Source organism: Acanthaster planci, linkage group LG15 (assembly GCF_054643075.1).
Source record: "Acanthaster planci isolate LZ-2023a linkage group LG15, COTS_SCS, whole genome shotgun sequence".
NCBI lineage: Eukaryota > Metazoa > Echinodermata > Asteroidea > Valvatida > Acanthasteridae > Acanthaster > Acanthaster planci.
In genome coordinates, this window is record NC_141791.1 from 3,525,499 (window position 1) to 3,545,119 (window position 19,621).

Consider the following 19,621-nt stretch of genomic DNA (forward strand, 5'->3'; position numbering starts at 1 on the left):
TACATTTAAATGCCAGTGGATTTTTGTAGATACCATCACCATTTAGCTCAATTGAAACAAATTTCCGGTGTCACTTAATAATTATAAACGGAAATGGCGTCTCATATTGCATAAGGTCCCGCTGACGGAGATACGGGTAAAATATTGTAAATTAAACTAGTCACATGCAAAAAACCTTGTGAAATTTAGAAATGTTCTTAATTTAAAGCATCGATCCACGTGACTTAGTCTTTTGTATGATTTGGAAACTTGTTCGTTTTTCACGGTTTATATTCTCCCGAAGAGTTTCACTATTCATAAATTGCCTCAACAGTTAATTTGCTAATTCCCACTCTCAACCATCAAAACTTCATGCTTTGGGCAAAACATTAAATGTTGAATTTTGGTAAATCAGGTCGGAAGCAAAACACTGAATTTGCTGCTACAGATTAGACTTTTAATTTTTCAGATCAGACTTTTAATTATTCAGATTAGACTTTTAATTATTCAGATCAGACTTTTAATTATTCAGATTAGACTTTTAATTATTCAGATCAGACTTTTAATTATTCAGATTAGACTTTTAATCATTCAGATTAGACTTTTAATTATTCAGAATAGACTTTTAATTATTCAGATTAGACTTTTATTTATTCAGATTAGACTTTTAATCATTCAGATCAGACTTTTAATTATTCAGATTAGACTTTTAATTATTCAGATTAGACTTTTAATTATTCAGAATAGACTTTTAATTATTCAGATTAGACTTTTATTTATTCAGATTAGACTTTTAATCATTCAGAATAAACTTAATTATTCAGAATAGACTTTTAATTTTTCAGATTAGACTTTTAATTATTCAGAATAGACTTTTAATTATTCAGATTAGACTTTTAATATTGAAGAATGTGTAAGTGTTAGCTCTTGCAATAAAAGTTTTCAAAGATATAATTATATATTTTGTTGACTGGTCATTTCTGTCCATTAAAACGGTCTAGGAATTGCTATCAAGTAATATGTTTGTGTGAGAAAATCAAAAAGTATATAAAAATGCATGGGATAAAATGAGGTTAACTTTTAGAGACACGTAAACTCTGCATTAAATTAATTAAAATGTGAGGTTGAAGAGTTATTTAATTTGGGTGTTAAATTTTGATTACTGAATTGGTGTGAAACTTGCATAAAAGAAATTTCGTAGTCCTTAAATAAAAACCATTCTCAAGGATTTCCAGAAGAGTGAAAATTTGATCAGTATTTAATTAAAATGCAAATTTGGAGTTCCGAATTTGCTTGAAACGTCCATATATGACTTCAATTATTCCTTGGAACACGTTCCTGGTCATCACAAACGTTTTAGAGGGGTCAAAGAAATATCTTGGATTAGACTGCACCAAAATAAATAAGGCACTGGGAGAAGACTTTGTGTCCTTGAAAGGTATGAATAATATGCCTGAATGAATATATATGCCAAGGCCATAGCAACAACAGCACCAGGGCAATCACATCACACGATAGCTGTTGACTACTTCTGTTTCGATACAAATATACAAACAAAGCAAGGCCCTTCCAAAACCAAGTCATGAAGCTCCCGGTAAGCATAAAATACCAAAATTAAAAAGAAACTGTTACCACATCCTGTTGAACCTTCTTAGCCCAATTTACAAAAATGAAACAAGAAGAAGAAACCATGTCAGTTTTAATTTTCAACTCAACAACTCACTCCAATCAAAGTTCGAAAATAAACTGACCTGGATCAACAACGATGATTGGATAATGCCTTCATGATCCTACAAATGTCTCACAGAGAACCTACCAGCTCCACCTAGCTCTCCAGGTTTTGCCGCTGCTCTTTGTTTAGAAATCAACAATCTTGGCTTCAATATTATCAGTATCCACTCTTAATTCACAATGAAGTACCCGTCTCACTTCCAACAAATTCATTTTGTATTTTACACAAGAGACCGTGGAGCACCAGATTCGTTTGCAGATGAAACAAAGTACCACTGAGTTGTTCACGAACCCCTGAAGGTTTGTGGTCTTCAAAAAAAACCCAACAGAATATGGAATACAACGTTGAAGTTTATTGATGTCCCTGTTTTGCTACACCCTTCAACATGTAAGAAAAAATGGCCCGTTAAAAAGCATGGGTTTATTATTACAGTAACCCCTACCTACATCAAGGAAAAGTGTAAAGGTCTCAGTAACCCCTACCCCACAAATAACAAAAACAGCTACTGAAACAACTTTGTCCACCTCCAGCAAATGACTAAAACCTCACTGGTTGCCAACCGTAGCATCGCTATTTACAGCATCTTCAGGACAGAGAGGCAAGGTAATATTTTCTGTGCAAATTCAACTGGGGTCAATTTACAGGCAAACACATTTTAAGCACAGAAAACGTGATTATCTGCTTAAGCACAAAATTTACTTAAGCGTGAAAAAAACCTTGCTTGACAAATCAGGTTACCAGCCCAAACTCCTTGTGATGTTTGTTGTTTTGCCATGGTATTCACCTGTCGTTTGGTTAACATGACAATCACATAGATTTTGAGCTGGTAACCTTTGTTTTTTAAGCAAGGTTTTTTTGCCCTTAAGCAAATTTTGTGCTCGAGCAGCTCTATGAAATGGGCCCCTGAACTACCAACAGATTAACACAAAAGTACAACAAAAGCAAAAACCAGCATATGATGAAAATTAACATGGCTCATACACAATCTCCAAAACTTGTCTTCAAGTCATTTTTTCACCATTTTGATAGCTTAAACATTATAACATTAGGTAATTCTGACTTCACCGAATTCTGAGTGGTCAATTTACTAAAAAAAGGTGCCTATAGCCCTGATGATTGTCGACCACAATCCACTGATCGAATTTTCCAGCCATTCAATTGAAAAAGGGTAAAGAAAGATTCAAAAGAACTAAAGCTCTCATGTGATCTTGTGTATTTTTGTTGAGCAGAACCTTTGGTGAATTCTAATGCTCACATGCCCCATGAAATTGGTCCATTTAAATGCTAGAGAAACCCTACAGAAAAAACACATTTTTTTATTTAAGAAATAATGAAAGATGATCTTTTTTGGGGTTAATTTCTCTCCTTTCTCTCTACAAACGTGTAAAAGCCAACAAATTCAGCCTGACCCTCTGAAGGGCAATAGCCATAATTGGGTTGGAGAAAGAAATTTCCACATTTGTTGGACACCTCCCCCCCAAAAAAATTTGGTTCTGGACACACCCTTAGTCTTATTCTTAAGAATTTTCACCATACTTCAGTTTACATCTTCTGACTGAATTTTTCATGCGCACCAAGACAATTTTCGGAACAATGAATGGTTGAACAGGCATTTTTGGTGGTGCAGTTTGGTGGTCACAACCAAGAATTGGTTTGGTTGTTTTAGGAGATTTTCCTTTCCAACGACCCAGAGAAATGCACTGCTGAGAAACGACCAATCCAAGTTTCGGTTATGACAGCCTAAAAGCAATGCTGCCCAACGGTTATGCTCAAAGACCACTGTCCAACATGATGTTGGCTGGCAGGGAGAAGAGCGAAAACATGGTGATGGCGGCCAGCAGAACGATCACCAGGTTGATGTTCAGGAAGACCTTGGCGCAGGGGCTCTGCCGGATGTCTACTGCCTTGTACTTGGCCATACTGAAGGCTTCCCGGCTCCGTTTGGGCCTCGGGGTGACATCGTAGCTTGCGTAGCCACAGGCCCACTCATAGCAGAGGCGCATCTTAGATTTCCTCCTCCAGTGAGTCATCTCATCTGTGACATTCAAATGACATCTCTACATATTGCCAAGAATCCTTGACAAATTGGGAGTTCTCAAATTATCCAACAGCATTTCTTTCTAAATAAATCTCACAACACGAATTTGACTCCTGCATTCTTCAAAAGCTTGACATTTTGCACCATAATTATTGATAAGCATCACTGTAGAAAGTAATTAAGTCTATCATAAGTTACTGCATTTAGTTGTATCCTGGTCACAAGCTATCCACATGAACTGCAACAAAAGTGTTCCTTGTCACTTTGCATCCTGTTGCTTGCCGCTGATGTGATCTTGGGACAGGATTTGTGCAAAGGAACTTGTGAAACAAATTTCCATTATGTTGACAGCAACTTTGGCTGGAGCAAGTTAAATTTCATAGGTTTCAAATGTAATTTAGAGTCATTTTTTTAAAATAAAGAATGACTGGTTCAGAATTTGTTTCAAGATACTTCTGGCTATGCCAGATATCCTTCATCCATTGTACCGGTACCCAGTGCTATAGTTCAGACCATCGCAAGACCAGTTTAGAGACCAGTCACATGTAAAAGGCGAACAACAACAAAGGAATACTTTTGTCGCAGTTCATTTGAAATACTTTGTGACTTTAATTCATTCAGACTGGAGGTCTTTTATCGGCAAACCTCCCAACATGGGCTATCAAGAATTTGGAATCCTTCTCTCCAAAATTCAGAATTCTTCCCTCCAAAATTCGGAACTTTTCACGAGGAATCAGAATATTCTCCGTATTTATGACCATGAACAGGGAAAAATAAGTGCTGCATTGTACAAGAGTTGAGTCAGTGTCCGTGATGATGTAGAGTACTGCACGTACTCACCGATACCATAAAATTTTGATTTCCACAAGAGTTTACATTATCTGAAATGGTCCGCAATAATTTTTCATCTCCTAAATGCGTTGATTCACTGCGAAATTCAGCGAAAAATTCACCGCATGGTGCTTGCACACTTGGCATGATAATGTCAATTTCACAGCAGTGCTTAATCTGGGATCCAAACATTCTCAGCTGTGGTTCCAACTGAAACAGGGCACTGTGGGATGCATGCAGTGTTAATGCAGCTTGTCGATAGAAAGCGTTTTTGTCCATGAACGATTTTGGTGTCACGTCTATGTATCACATCCATCTTGTGGCTGGTACGCGTCAAAAGAAGGCGCTGCCCATGGATGTGGCGTATACAATGTGCACTGCACTGACTGTTCGGGTAGGGATGCCTTTCCATATGCACATCAACACTTGCACCAAGTGTTCACGTATCCGTCAAATTGCTCCCCGAAGAGTGATTTTGACAGCCGTATATACACAATGCACACGTGTGTTATGGAGTCGATTTTGCATCCGTGTCAGTGAAATGCATGAACGCATCGTATACGCAACGCATCCAAAAAAGGTACATACGGAAAGCCGCCTTAAGTTGGCTAAGTCGTACTAAATGGTAAATGCACAAGATTACATGGACAGTTTCTGGTAATAGGCGTGTCAAAATTGCAATTTGACGGAAAATCTGCCAAAATTGGGAGGGTTGGGAGATCTGTTTGTTGGTCTTGCGATGGTCTTCAGTGGTCTTGTGATGGGGTCTTGTGAAGTCTTGTGTTGGTCTTGTGGGGGGGGGGGTCATGGTCTTCAGGGGTTTTGTCTTACCTTCATACGCATCTTCCTCTACCAGCAACTGGAATGGGTCGGTGTGGGGAGTCTGTAATTTCTTCTTCTTCTCCACTTTACAGCTTTTAGCTGAAGCGGAGCTGTGACGGCGCCAGAACACGGTGCGCACAAGCTGCAGGACAAACAAAAAGGTCAATACCTAACAAACCACAAGAAAGGAGTCATTTGGGCGAATGGAACAATCCACAAACGTTAAAATGAAACCCCGTAAACAAGGGGCCCTACTAACAAAGCTCTGCCAACTACGGAATATACTGATGATCACAATTTACAGGCCAGAATTCCTCGCAAAACCATGAAATATACTTGCCTTTAAAAAGCTTCAGGTTTGACTGAAGACAATTTTCCTTATGGCAGTTTAGAGATACTTGTAAACCATTCTATTGCCTGATCGATCATTCCAATAGCTACACCACAACTGACTTTAAAGAATCGTTTGAATTAGCACCTACCCGGCCATCCTCTGGTGCAGCCGTGCAGAGGCTGACGATGATGTCCACGATTACGGTGATGACAAAAATGATCAGAGTGATGTAGAAGGTGTGAACCTTCTGGAAGAACATCGGGCGGTTGTCCTCGGTTCCACACCTGGGCTCCGGGAATGCGATGCTGCACGCTATGTGCACAATGCCCAAGGCTACACCAGTCAACAGGGCAAAGAAAGATCCCTGGAAGAATGAGGTCACAAATCTACTTAGGAAGAACACACCTTTCTTGAGCTGAAGTACGTTGCTATGGGCCTCGAGCTTGACCAAGAGAGGACGTGCTTATCCTAGCAACCGTGACTCCGCTTGCGGTACTCACTATGATCGATTGAGTACTGCGGACCACCTGGCTCTGTTCAACCACAGAGGGGGTACTTCTAGTCGAGGCGGATAGCCCCCAACAAGTTATCCTGTGCCTTGATTTGATGGAACTCTGAGAAAAAAGTTCATTTCTATAAATTTGTGAGTAGCCATACCAACCATTGCAGACAAAATGTTCTACAAACCTTGAACTTTAACCATGCCAAAACGTCTCCTCAATTCTATCCAGCCTGCGTTAATCGCACTTTAAATTTATTCAGTACAAAAAATGAAGCACCTTTTCAACTCAAAACGAGGACGGAAAATGACACAATTTACCTTTTCATTGGCTCTCGGCCAAACAACGGCCAGGAGAAACACAGCGGCAATTGACGGTGCAAAACCAAACTGCACCTTGAGGATGCCAGTAAAGACCTCAGTCAATCCAACGCCAAAGTGGACTGCGGGGACCCAGGCAAAAGAGATTACCAGCATGACAAGAATGGCCGTTCTAGAGAGCAAATGAAGAAGAACTTGAAGGTTATGGGGCTGCTCCTCAGCCTGTAAGAAATCATCATACCGATATGAAAGTGCACGGGATCTTATGTACAGCCACAACGGGACATCATTCACTGCTATGTAAACTTGCAGTTTCCTATTTATGCCAAGAACTCAGACACTTTATGAGAGTGATCTATCCAGTGGTAGAAAAAAGGGAAGGAACCTTTGGAGAGTCTGTGCGGTTAGTGCAGTGTTGATTTCCTTCCTTCGAACCCAGACTTGATACATACAGATTGGATTTTCACAAAGGTGGATTCAGAACTTATTGAATGACTTCATTTTTTTCAGGAGGTGGGGGCAAATAATTTGGAACTTTTTTATGCAACCTTTTCTGTTCTTTCTAAAGGGAAAGGCAACATTTTGGGGCTTTTTACACGCTTTTGGAAAGAAAGGAAATTAAATACAGCAAAAACAACCCCTGCCTTTCTTTATTTATTTTTCCAGTAACAGTTTTCACGGTGCTAACCGGGGGAGCAGCATGGCTCCTATTGGCCACCCCTATCTGCCTATGGATTTTCAGTTCCTAACTAATTCCACGGGTCTCTCCTGGAACATCTGTCCGACGTTTTTCCCTCAACTTTGAAATGAACTTATCTTTGCTGTACAAGTTTTTTAAGGCCAGCAAGCTTCATCCAGTGCCCTTAAGAAATGCTTTGTTTTAATAACACAAGATGAGAATTAGTAAAAGGCATGACTGACATGGACTATCATCCCCGTTCTCCTCACCATCTGTGTAATTCCATATCCTACCTGGCTGCGGCCATGGACCATCGGCTCATTAAATATTTCTTCACGCCTCCGACAATATCTATGGTGATGATTGTGGCAGCGCTGTTGAACACGGACGACAAGTCGGACATCGCAGCAGCCAACATCACGACCAACAGGACGCCATGCAGTCCTGATGAGAAAGGGATTTGACTTGGGACTGTGTGTGGTAGCAGGATGCCTCACTTCCAACCAAAGTGGAGGATTTGAAACTTAAAAAACCTTCTTTGTCAACTCTCGTAAGATCTTTCAAAAGCGAGCCCAACTTTGTTGTCAACCAATTGCAGATATAAAAATGAAAAATACTGTTGTTTGCATCCAAAGAAATTTTTTCTGCATCCCCCAAAGCATTTGAATGACTCAGTATGAATTGGCTCTTACGGTGTTTGGTCACTTACCCTGTGGCAGAAGTCCCATGATGAGCATTGGCAGTGCAACGCCAGCACAGCCCCGAGGGTTGCCACATGCTGCCAGGCACTGCTTTGCTGTTGCACAGCCTACAGCATCTGAGGAGGAGGAACCACATGGGTGTATGTACCGTATCTCAGACTGGATATTGGTTTGAATGGTGGGGTGTCAATCAACTGGTTGAAATTGATTAAATTGATTTGAAAAACATATTCCCTACACATGTAGACATATGCTTGAGTAAAACAGTCCATTCCGATGCATGTGAAAAACACAAATACATCAGTCGGTGCTACTGGTTTGTATCTTATAAATAATAGTTTATGCAAATGTATGTTTTCATAAAACAGGAGTAAAACACAGGAACCTGTTTTAAAACTATTTTCTTTCACACTGTTTTTAGCCTGTTTAAAGCCTGTTTTATTCCTGTTTTTAGTGGTTCTAAATAGAATCGTCTGAAACATGTTTTTAAAAAACATCCGGGCCAATTTTCCATTTAAGTCATCCCCAATGCCCCGAGTCCCTGGAACAGATTTACACCACTACCTTCAGGTGAAAATCAATCAAGCAACAAGCGATCTACAATCTCTTCAACTGAACCTCTGCAGGCCGGGCAAAGTCCCAAGGCTCCTAGTGGAAAACTCAGCAAACCAAACCCTTCAACTGGATAATGGTGGTTCATCAAGAATGAGAACAGCTGGACATGAATTGGTTTCAGACTGCTCCATACAATCAAAGGACTGTACTTGGGGACTATTGAAAAATGTGAGCTTGTGGCAAGATGGACTGTACAGATGCTGTTAATTCGACTCTTAAGCATTAGTATTTGGCTGTATATCAAAAGTTGCCTACTACACTTTTCCCTTTTCGGATGCAGAAATTTTTGGCCAAAAATAATATCATCTGCAAGTGGTTTAAAGGAAAAAAAAGCTTTTGAATGACTTACTGGCATAAAGGGTGCGGCTGATCATTCCTGGAATCACAAGCAGGAACATGGGCAGGATCTTGAGGTACCCGGCCAAAATGCAGCCTCCCTGGGCATGAGACAGATTCTTGGCTGACATCGTCTTCTGAACAAGCAACTGCAAGACACAACCAATTATTGAAACGGTTACTCCTTTAGTGCTTATATTCCAAGTCCTTTTAACTGACAATCTTGTAAGTTCTAAAACTGTTTTCTGATTAAAATAATAAAGCTAGAATTACTTGGAGCTGTATCTTACATTTATATGAACCTCAGAAAAAAACAACTCACACACAAGTTTGTGGCAAAAACTCGAAATAGTACCCATTTAATGAATTGTTAATTGCTCAGGAAAACCATGACATCTTTTGGTATGATTATCTTGGGAGTCAATTGTGAAAAAGAGATTATTCCTTTATTTCAAAAGACATACTTTCATTCAATATTTAAATTATCTGATATTGATGTAATTGTTTTTAGATAACGCACTGAAACAAAAGATTTGGTACCTACTGCACAAAACTGCTCTATGATTAATTTATGTACATTTGAGGTTAGAGTCATATATTTAGCAGAACAACTTTCAATACTTCTATGAGTATATATCAAACCTTCATACACAGCCCTTCAAGTGGCCAGTCGCTGGAGTAAATTTTGAGATGTAAATCATGAGTGCCACATTTCTCAAATATTGTTTGTATTTATTTTCCCACACTATGTGAGTCATTCTTTTGTTCTCCTTTAGGTCCATTTCAGATTGGTTTTTCCATTTCTCGTTTTGCTGCCGGCTTGTTTGACAGGAAAAAAAATAAAGTGCCATAAACATTGATGATTGTTTTTATCAATAACCAAGCTACATGATATCACTTTGTTCACATGCACTTCCTCCTACATGTATGTTGTTCAAGGATCGGTTAAATTCCGCCGCGGCCAGCAAAGTGGTGAAGTTTACATTGTTTTCCGGAATGCTTCTACATGCCAACAGATTGTAAAAATGAAACTGTGCGTGGGCAATGCACAATTTCAGTACTTCCTCATCAGTCAGTTCCCCAAGGACATGTAATTCCATTACTGTGTGGCACACAAACAGGTGGATTACTGTGGCAGTGACAACATTCAACTTTGACAAAATACATCTACGAACACATCTTCAGAGTAAGTTCTACTTCTTGCATTTTTCCTGTTTAATTCTTGCGTTTTTTTAAAAGTAGCAAAACAATATTTATCACATTATAAAGGAAACTACTTAGAGGTTTCGGAATCCTCTGAATGTCTTGATACTCTGCCGGTTTTTATGAGACATTTGTGAATAGAAAAACCGTACTGTAGCTGAGTCCATCAAATGTACTTTCCAGTCACAAGTCTTGCCCTCGAGACGAGATAAACAGTGGCACATTATAGGAGTGCTTTGTCACAGTTCAATGGATTAGCTAATGGTTGCAATTTGTGCTGGATGAGTTTTAAAGCAGCCTCTCCCAAGGTGCGGGTTAGCAGAACCACATATACTGATCAAACTGTTTCTGAAGATAATCTCAAGCTGATTTTTAAACATTTCAGTGATTTTAAAAAATTTCGGTGTTCTCTGTGAATGTTGCGATGTCTTGACTTTTTAAAAATTGCCAGTGTGCACAAGATAATGTCCATACTAAAAAGATAGATTGCTGTCGTTTTCCGGCAGTACATCAAGGCGTGGAAAGTAAGAGTTATCGGTATAAAATTTATTCTGATTCACAGGTCCTTTGTGTGTGGCAAATTTTCAGCATGGCCTCATCAAGTGTCACAGCTCAGTCAGTCCTTGGTAAAATAAGCGAGGGACACCTGGAATGTTCCATTTGCTGTAATCGTTTCATACAGCCAAAATTACTTGACTGTCTCCACACATTTTGCCTGGCATGCCTGCAGACCTACAGAGATAGTCAGGATCCAAACAGCAAAACGTTACCCTGCCCTCTGTGCAGACAGGAAACTATGCTGGGTGAAAACGGCGTAACGGGCCTGCAGAACAATTTCACACTCCGTGCCCTGGTGGAGGAAGTCAGCATGCAGGAAAAGCTGCTGGAGGGTCAGGGGTCAGAGATCAAGTGCCAAGCCTGCGACGAGAAAGACCAGGCCGTCTCAATCTGCATGGACTGTGCGCATTTTCTCTGTCAGGAATGCCAACGAGCGCACCAGCGCCTGGCCGTCATGAAGTCCCACAAGATTTACACGCTGGCCCAGCTCCGGTCGGGGGAGATTATCTACAAGAGCCGGCTGCGGGACGACATTCCGAAATGCGGCGTGCACCCCGAGCAGAATCTCAGCATCTTCTGCAGCACATGTGAGCAGTTGGTCTGCACAACTTGCTCCGTCCTGTCCCATGGAAACCTCAAACACTGCCTCGTGGGACTGGACCAGGCTCTGGACAAGTGCAAACAAGACGTCGCCAAAGCGGTGTCCGAGGCCGAAAAGAACAAGGCAAGGCTGGCCGCCGCCATGGTCAGCATCGACAAGTCCAGGGAGGAGCTGGATGCCATGTTTAACGACACGTTGAGAAAGATCTCAAGCAAGGCCGAGGAAAAGATCGCCAAGATCAGGGAGGAGATTGACCGGGTGAGACAGGAGGAAGAGAAACTGAGGACAGAGGGGACCAGAATTTACAAAGAGAAGCTCAAGACGTGTGACAGTGCCAAGATCGCAAATACCAGAGGAGTGGAGCAGACAGAGCACAAGCTGGAGGAGGCCAACAGAGTGATGGCTCAGGCAAGCCGCTACGAGATTTTAGATCTCAAGCAGAAACTTCTGCAAAACCTCAAGGAAGCGTCCCGGTTGCAAGCGGAGACAGTGCCTGACAAGTTTTCCCACATGGCCTTCAGGGCAGGGAGCAAGTCTCTTGGGACGCTAGTTCTAGAGACTAAGGACAAAGGAGCGTCAACAGCGGAAGGGAGCACAAAATCAAGAAACTTGGGGCAAAAGGAGAACTGGGAATTAGTGACAGAGATAAAGTCATATGGGTCCAAGCAGGTGAAGTTAGGAGGCGTGTTCGATGTGGCAGTGTTCTCAAATGGCGAACTCATTTTTGCAGACTACTGGTACAAGCAACTGATTTCCTACACGCCCATGACCAAGAGCAAGGATAAATCCCTTGCTGTTGCTAAACGGTGGAAAATCAAGGACCTCTTGACTCCACGGTGCGTGGCCGTGAACAGCAATGACCAGCTTGTAGTGCTGGACGGGTCCACTGTCAAGACTTTCAACCGGAAAGTCCAGCTCCTCCACCAGTTCACAGTAGTCGGCGGCACTGACAGCACCCCCACGTGCCTCGCGGTGGACGAGGACAGCCTGATCGCAGTGGGCTGCGAGACCAAAAAGGAGGTGTCTCTGTACAACCCGAATGGCACTCACATCAAGACGCTCAAGGCCGATATGATCGAGGAGTATTTGACCACCTGGAAGAAGCGGCTCATCTACAGCAGCTACAAGAAGCAGATGCTTTTCTGCATCGACTTCAGTGGCGTCAAGGTGTTTGCCGTGAGCATAACCAATGCCAACGAAGGCTGGGGGCCGACTGGGGTGTACGCCGTGGCCAAGGACGGGAGCGTGTACATTGCCATGCATGGACGACCCTCGGGAGAAATCCATCGTCTGCACTCCAACGGCCAATACATAGGAGGTATTATCAAGGACTGTGGCTTTCCACACAACATCACGATGACGCCAACTGGTGATCTGGTCGTAGCTGCCGCAGAGACTGTTAAAATTTATCACCGTTTGTGAGCAAAAAATAACTTCTGGAGATCCAAAGTTGAAAGGAAGCATACAAAGGCTAAGTAGGACATAACCAGATTTCAAAAACACCAACTTCTATACTTCACTCAAGATTCTGTGAGCTTCAGCGAGCGTCTTCTGGATTTGAAATAAGCTCACTGTCAATCACAAGTCCGTCATCAACTGCTCAGAGGTCATCTAGTTTACAAAATTCTTTGTCCCAAGGCAATCTGCAGCTCAGCCCTCTTGCCATGTCACTGGATTTACACTGGTACATTATCTCTTACAAATTCAGTCGTGACTGGCTTCCAAGTTTTCCAATCCCTGCCGCTCCCTTCCCTCCCCAAGTAAAAATAACTGTCTTATGTGGGCTGTGCTTTTGGAGATGCGCAGCAGATTCTTACCTGGTCTGCGCACCACATCCACAGTGCATTGCTGCTGTAGCCAAACAGAAAAGCTGCCCAGGGCATGTCGCTTTGGCCGGGATCTCGCAGCACGTAGAAGGCGTTCTCCTCGGGGAAGCCGCAGGTCTGGCCCACCTTGATGAAGCTGTCGTTGGAGACGGACTTTTGGCTGAGGTACCTCTCTTTCATCCCCGAGTATCCCCCAACTTCCATGTACGCTGTTACACAGAACAAAGACACTGGGTGCAGCCTATGTAGACACACTCAAAAATGTGCAAAAGCTAAGGCAAGTTTGGGTGAAATGTTCACGCTGCAAATTTGCAAAACTTGAACAAATCAAGTTGAGTGAATTTTTCCCAAAACATTTTGTGACTTCAAATTCGCTTTGCTTTTGCATTTGTCTGAAGTATGAATCGGCCTTTAGGCTTTGAGATGTATGAATCGGCCTTTAGGCTTTGAGATGTATGAATCGGCCTTTAGGCTTTGAGATGTATGAATCGGCCTTTAGGCTTTGAGATGTATGAATTGGCCTTTAGGCTTTGAGATGTATGATTCTATTTTCCCCACAACTACTCATTTTTGTATGGACAGTTTACAAAGACACCTGTAAGTCAGAGATTCTTAAAGGTACATCAGTATCAGAAAAATTAACATCAATATTTAGGCATTTCAAAAAGACTCTTTTAGTCAGGAAATCTGACTATCGGTCACTGACATATTTATCATGAGTGTACAGGACAATGAGCCATTGTTGGTTCTTTAGAAGTGTAGAAAGACTATTACCAAAAACAGCAAGGACAGATGAGCCAGCAATGATCACAAATGTCTGAACAATCTGGGTTGAAATAACAGCTCCCAATCCTCCTGTAAAAAACAAAAATTGTAAAATCTATCAATCAATCAATTAATCAATCATTACTTAGGTTATTTGTCAGTAACTCTCTCGTCACTAAGTTGACAGGATATTTATGAATGTCACACAAAAATGGTAAGAATTCCACACAAGGACATCACTACTTTTTGTCCCTGCAGTAACGTATGAGCCATTAGAAAGCGATAACGTCCCAACAAGTCCAATTCAGCAGGGAAAAGTTTGAGGCCTTTGCTTAGAATATGCTTTGGATTTTTCGGACCAGTCTCCAAGGATTTGCGGCCCACAGCCATGTCCAGATATGGAACTCTTTCACAGGGAATAGTTATAATGAGCCATTTGCACGTTAAATCTGAATAAAATCTGGTACACTCAGTTATCTGATTGCACATAGACATAAAGATTTGAATTCCCCAGGCTAAAGACACTGTTGCTATACCTCGTGATTCGGGGCAAACTTTTGCATAGCAACCACCATCTCTGGAATAGACTGGTTCCTTTGTGCCCTTCTTATCTGTGGAGAATAGTGCAGTGTTGTTGCAAGGAGTCTCTTATGTAACTAAGCAAAAGCTGGCCTCAAATCACGAGGTATAGCAACAGTGTTTAGTATAGAGAATCTAAATTGTTATGTTCACGTGAATTTAAAGAACTCAATGTACCAGATTTTATTCAAATTTAACTCGTAAAAGGCTCATTGGAGATTGAAGATGTTCACGGTTTACCTGGCACTGTGTACAAAGCCACCACAAGCACCATAGGAATAATGACAACATAAATGCTCCAGTCAGGGAAGATAGACTGAAGGAATGTAGCGACAGCGTACAAATTCACCTGTTCAGGAAAACGTTTGGAAACGGGAAACATACCAAATAAGCAATGTACACTACACGGAATCTCTTGGATTCATCGCGACACTGACCTCTAGCTAACTTTGCTTGATGTGTATACAGGTACTGAACTTGTTAATTTCCAACAAAGTCTAAACATTGATAAAAATAAGTTAACTTAATACATCTAAATTGACGGATCTGTCAATGCTATGGGGGGAAAAGTGGAATTCATGGAACAAGAGTGCGTTAAGATTTCAAGCAATAGTTGCAGTCTCTCTTGGACGCTACTAAGTTGTGGCGTGGATGGATGTTGGTTGTTGGGGGTAAGGGGGGAGGTTAAAAAGGATTTGATGGATGATTTGACTGAGGAATAAAACAGGTTTTGGGCGTGACTCACAGAAATTCTGACTCCGATGTAGATCACAAGATAGATGATAGCCAACAAGATGCGAATCCGTTGACCGCCGAACCGTCGGTGAATGTACTGGGGAAGACTGTACACCTTTTGACACATCAAAATCAGAAAGAAAAAAAAAATGGCTTGTAAGAACCTTACGATTGACCTTTTGGTGACAGGCTTTGATAATTTAAAAAGGCAGATTTTTTTAATGACTATTTTGATGACAAAATTAAAAAAGGATTTGAAATATCAATGTAATTTAAGCAGAACTTCAATATGTAATAGGTTAATCAGTATTGTAAACTTCAACGCCCTTTTTGAAAGGCGGTAGATTTCAAAGCTTACATGTACTTACATTGCTTGTTATATAGACAGGAGCAAAAACCCATCCGAGTACCAACAGAAAAGGTAACGCCTAGAGAAACACATGAATAAAAGTTTGTAAGGTTACCAACAAAGTGTTTATCTGTGCAATGATATGTGAGGAATGTTGGTGACCCCTGCTCCAAGCTTCTTCTGTGTGATTTTGATCGGTTTCAAATGACTGGATAAGCCAGTCCGGACGGTTATCCCTGTGCAGATAAAACATTGGTGGAAAAGTTTGGGCACATTTCAAATCAAAAATAAAGAATTAAACAAAGGCAAATGGTAAAAATGCTCACAAACACAAATTCAGATTTCCGAGCGGTGTGTGAAAAACTTTACAACAAAATGAGAGACAATTACGATCTTACAAGTATTTCGGTGGCCGCTGCTGCTAGTCCCGTGGCTGCCCCGCCCCCAGTTAGGGAGATAATCCTCTCAAAGCTCATGCTGCTTGCAAACAGCGATGCTCCAATCTAACAAAGCAGGGGTATGCCCACACAGGAAAGTCTGGTCAATTACATGCTAGCCCTTCAAAGATTTTAAACTTGAGAAACTTATACACCAAAGTACTGCCGAACTTTCCAAACAGAAATGACCATCAAGTAACCAGTAAGTAGTATATGGTGGTTGAGTAGTTTTCGAGTACTACGCTCACTGCCAAATACTGAACTGGTTAGGAGGGAACAAAGCTAGAGAACAGTAACCCTGGATGATAAATGCACAACGAAGATAAAGAAACATTCAGATTTCAGGCGCTCCCAGTTTTGTAAGGACTCCCAGTTTTGGAAGTCCTCAGCTGAGTAGTTTCCAAAAACTGAAATCCTCCTTTATTCTGAAGTCTCACCTTTGTGCAAAACCTGTAGTCTCCTGCTTCAGTTCAATATTTGGCAGAGAACTTGGGACTTGAGACGTAATTCAGTGCCAAGGACAACACTGAACCAGGACTGTGTCAGAAAGTCCTGGCTGTGGCTGGCAATAAAGCACACATCTGTGGGAACCAGGTGCAGCCACAAGCAAGTGGCTAGTACAGGTGACCATGCGGCTACACAGCCAAGGCTTTTGGATAAAGCCAAATGTAAGATCTGCCTCCATGAACCACTTTCAGGGTTTATTCAAAAATAATGATGATTAACCATACCCCAAGCCAGGACATGCTGCGAGCTCCAAGGAAATAGCCCTCCTTACTACCTCGGTCCGTTCCCCATATTGACTGAAAAAAAAATCATGCATTAAAAAAATGTAAAATTGAAATTATCAGTGATGAGCAGTAGGTGGATTCTATAGCCAACTGTCCCGGTAAATCTTGTAGGCCTATTTTGAAAAATTAATGGTTCTTTAGGTTCACAAGGGGGAACCGAGTTCACATCGTGAAATTTTCTATATATTTCTTTGGTGTGTGACGCATCAAATGATGTATCTCTAGCAAAATGGGCAAAAAACAACAATGCAAAAACTAGACAAAATAAAAAAAAAAAATTATTGTCACAGTTTAGCAAGGGCACTTTTTTTCGTCAAGTTAATAATGTAACTGGTTTTTAATAAAAATGGAAAAGATGGAATGACTGGATTTAGAAATGTAGAAGTGCTTTTCAAAAGCGGACTCACAAAAGCCGCCATGAGAAGAACAAGGACTATGTAGATAACGATTGCTGTATAGTCCCAGGCGACGAGGACCAACTGCTCCATGGTGTCTGCTGGCAAAGGAACAACCAACGTGGACTGGTAGAAATATGGCATGGAATACCGCAGAGGTTGTGATCAGTGCACAGTTTAGAGACAAATCTAAAGATATCCCATTACATGTACATGTAGTACCATCCAAGGATGGCTCACAAAACCACATTTTTCAAGTTTTGTTGGGGGCGAAGTAAATACTTTTGGGTGGCCAAAGTAATCAGTTGTTTCAATTCCTGGATCTGCACAGGCTGATGCATCAATAACATGCTGCAGAAGGAAAACGGGGACGGCAACTGAATTAATTCCTCACAAATATATTCATAACAGTAAGTTTTTTTACCAAACAAGAGAAACACTGTTTTAAAAATCTACTCACTCGTCGTAACATTGGAATTATTCCCTTTCTATTTTTTAAAATTCAATATTAAAAATCTACCATAAAAAGAGTTTTTAGAAATTTAAAGTACATTTGGATCCATGAAAAGTAACTGCAAACGGTACATGTACATTTATACTAACAAAATGGACGCTGTCAGTTGTAACAGATTGTATTGTTTCCTGAGCCCTGAGTTTCATTTCATTTATTTATTTTGCAGGATTAAAACACAATAAATTTACACAATTTGCAAATTTAAGAGAAACAAAATATACGTTCAAAAAGTACATACTTAGTTAAGAATCTACACACAAAAAAGAAATTGGAATTACCACACAATTCATAGGCTTTCACACCTCTAGATCTTACAGTGTGAAAGAAAAACAGATATACGTAAGTCAACGTACAGGTGTATACATGCACATTATATTTATTTTAAAATAAACAGGAAAGTCAAGAGATTGCTGAAGTTAAATCAATACTGCATATGTTACACTCACACACACGTTACAGTCAAGATGAAAGAGAAACAATTATCAAATGAAACTGAACAAAAATGGAGGTGTGTGAATATGAAAACAACGCAGATGGCCCAGTTTTAAAAAAAATCTGTTAAACACGATGCAGATTACATTAGGAAGAGGCTTTTACTTTTTTTTTTTTAGCTTCCTGCCTTGATGAATATGAACAGGAAGCTTTATTATGAAACTGAATTTACAAGTCCTGGATTTTCCAGGAAAAAGGTTGGCACCCCCCCAAAAAAATTGACTGCAACACAATTTTGCAAGGATAAGTATAGTCATGAGCGCTTCATTCAATTTATGTTGTGCACTTGATCAAGTCACTATGATGTCGAAGGAAAGGAAGCCGCTCAGTGGAAAGTGAAACTCTACAACGAACAAAACTAATCAGGATAAATATGAAAAACAAACAGAATGTTTGACACAGAAACAAAAATATGAGAACTCTGAAAAAGAAAACAAAAAACAAAAAAATGCACAGCGCCTGTCAGAGCCAGTAAAAATAAAAGGTACTGGGGAAAAAAATGTGATACTTACCAGAGGAAGAACTGATGTGGAAAGTAACTTGCTGAACAGTGACCTGGATATGAAGGCCTTATTCTGATTATTGTGCGAGAGCCCCTCTGATTGTGCCCAAATACCACGGCCTTGAGTTTCGAGTCTGCGCTATCACTCAAAGTCATCCGCGCAACAATAAGGTCGGCGTCACAGTCTGATGGCTTCTGACTCCCATAAAAAGAGGCAATTTGCATGAAGCAGCTCTTCATAATGCAAAGACTGAATTGTCGAAGCAAAGAATGATTCCAAAGCTGACCCCGGGTATATTTTAATGCATTCATTCATCTGTCGTGCTTTGCAGGGTCGTGCATTCTAGATAAAATTCTCCAGAAAAAAATCTCATCTCTTCTTTGCAAATTTTAGCCAAGGAAAAAAAAACAGCTCAAAATATAAAGCCAGACTGAGTTAACCATCAGAACAGAATTTAACATACAAAGCAGGTCATGATGCGTTCACTAGTGCAATGCCTTATTGATGATGGTAGGCATTCACACATGTAGAGCATACTTTTACACTACTGAATGCGGATCAAAATGATGGCATTTTAAGGCTATTTGCATTGTGAAACCAACCACAAAAAAAGGTTATATTGTTGATGCTTTCAAACACAGAGAAACCATCGTACTGAGTTTTAAGCCCAGTAATTTGCTCCTTCAAACATGTTATACAAGCAGGTTAATACTGTTTCCACTCTTGCTGTGCAGGTAAAATGCAACGCCCCAAAATGGAACATTTGTCTTTTCGAAATTCCTGTGGACAATTGATTTCCAGATCTTGTCACAAAACAACAAATAATAGCAGGGAAAGTCCATGAAAAGGGCCCCTTTTTTAATCCCACACGGTGCAACCTGTTTTCCTTTATTACTCAATTATCACAAAGACGAGTGGGTATATATTCTTGCAGGTGTTCTCCATCCAGGTGCCTGATCAATGCAATAAAAAAAGTAAACACTGAA

At 40.7% G+C, this 19,621-nt stretch overlaps 2 protein-coding genes across 2 annotated transcripts; one reads left to right on the forward strand and one right to left on the reverse strand.

The window, feature by feature from the left end:
* Positions 1–810: 810 nt before the first annotated feature.
* Positions 811–19,216, reverse strand: LOC110989160 (sodium/myo-inositol cotransporter 2-like). Its single transcript, XM_022253323.2, has 16 exons — positions 18,645–19,216; positions 17,139–17,252; positions 16,672–16,743; positions 15,902–16,006; positions 15,523–15,582; positions 15,165–15,269; positions 14,660–14,768; positions 13,850–13,930; positions 13,067–13,284; positions 8,901–9,036; positions 7,945–8,052; positions 7,529–7,679; positions 6,557–6,728; positions 5,885–6,100; positions 5,412–5,544; positions 811–3,746 (listed from the first exon to the last, which is right to left on the reverse strand). Exons 2-16 carry the CDS (start codon positions 17,217–17,219, stop codon positions 3,481–3,483), a joined length of 2,013 nt encoding a protein of 670 aa, XP_022109015.2. The 5' UTR covers positions 17,220–17,252; positions 18,645–19,216; the 3' UTR covers positions 811–3,480.
* Positions 9,958–13,285, forward strand: LOC110989163 (uncharacterized). The gene is made up of 2 exons (XM_022253325.2): positions 9,958–10,073; positions 10,653–13,285. The coding sequence occupies exon 2, from the start codon at positions 10,680–10,682 to the stop codon at positions 12,669–12,671; it is 1,992 nt and encodes a 663-aa protein (XP_022109017.2). The 5' UTR covers positions 9,958–10,073; positions 10,653–10,679; the 3' UTR covers positions 12,672–13,285.
* Positions 19,217–19,621: the final 405 nt, after the last annotated feature.

What these genes read in the sequence shown, in the direction of transcription:
- LOC110989163 (XM_022253325.2), top strand. Translation starts at nt 10,680, where the DNA reads ATGGCCTCATCAAGTGTCACAGCTCAGTCAGTCCTTGGTAAAATAAGC.
- LOC110989160 (XM_022253323.2), bottom strand. Translation starts at nt 17,219, where the DNA reads ATGGAGCAGTTGGTCCTCGTCGCCTGGGACTATACAGCAATCGTTATC. An exon ending in GGCTTTGTACACAGTGCCAG is followed by an intron (nt 13,931 to 14,659) that starts GTAAACCGTGAA and finishes TGTTTTTTACAG; the next exon opens with GAGGATTGGGAGCTGTTATT. An exon ending in CAGCCGCACCCTTTATGCCA is followed by an intron (nt 8,053 to 8,900) that starts GTAAGTCATTCA and finishes CCTCCTCCTCAG; the next exon opens with ATGCTGTAGGCTGTGCAACA.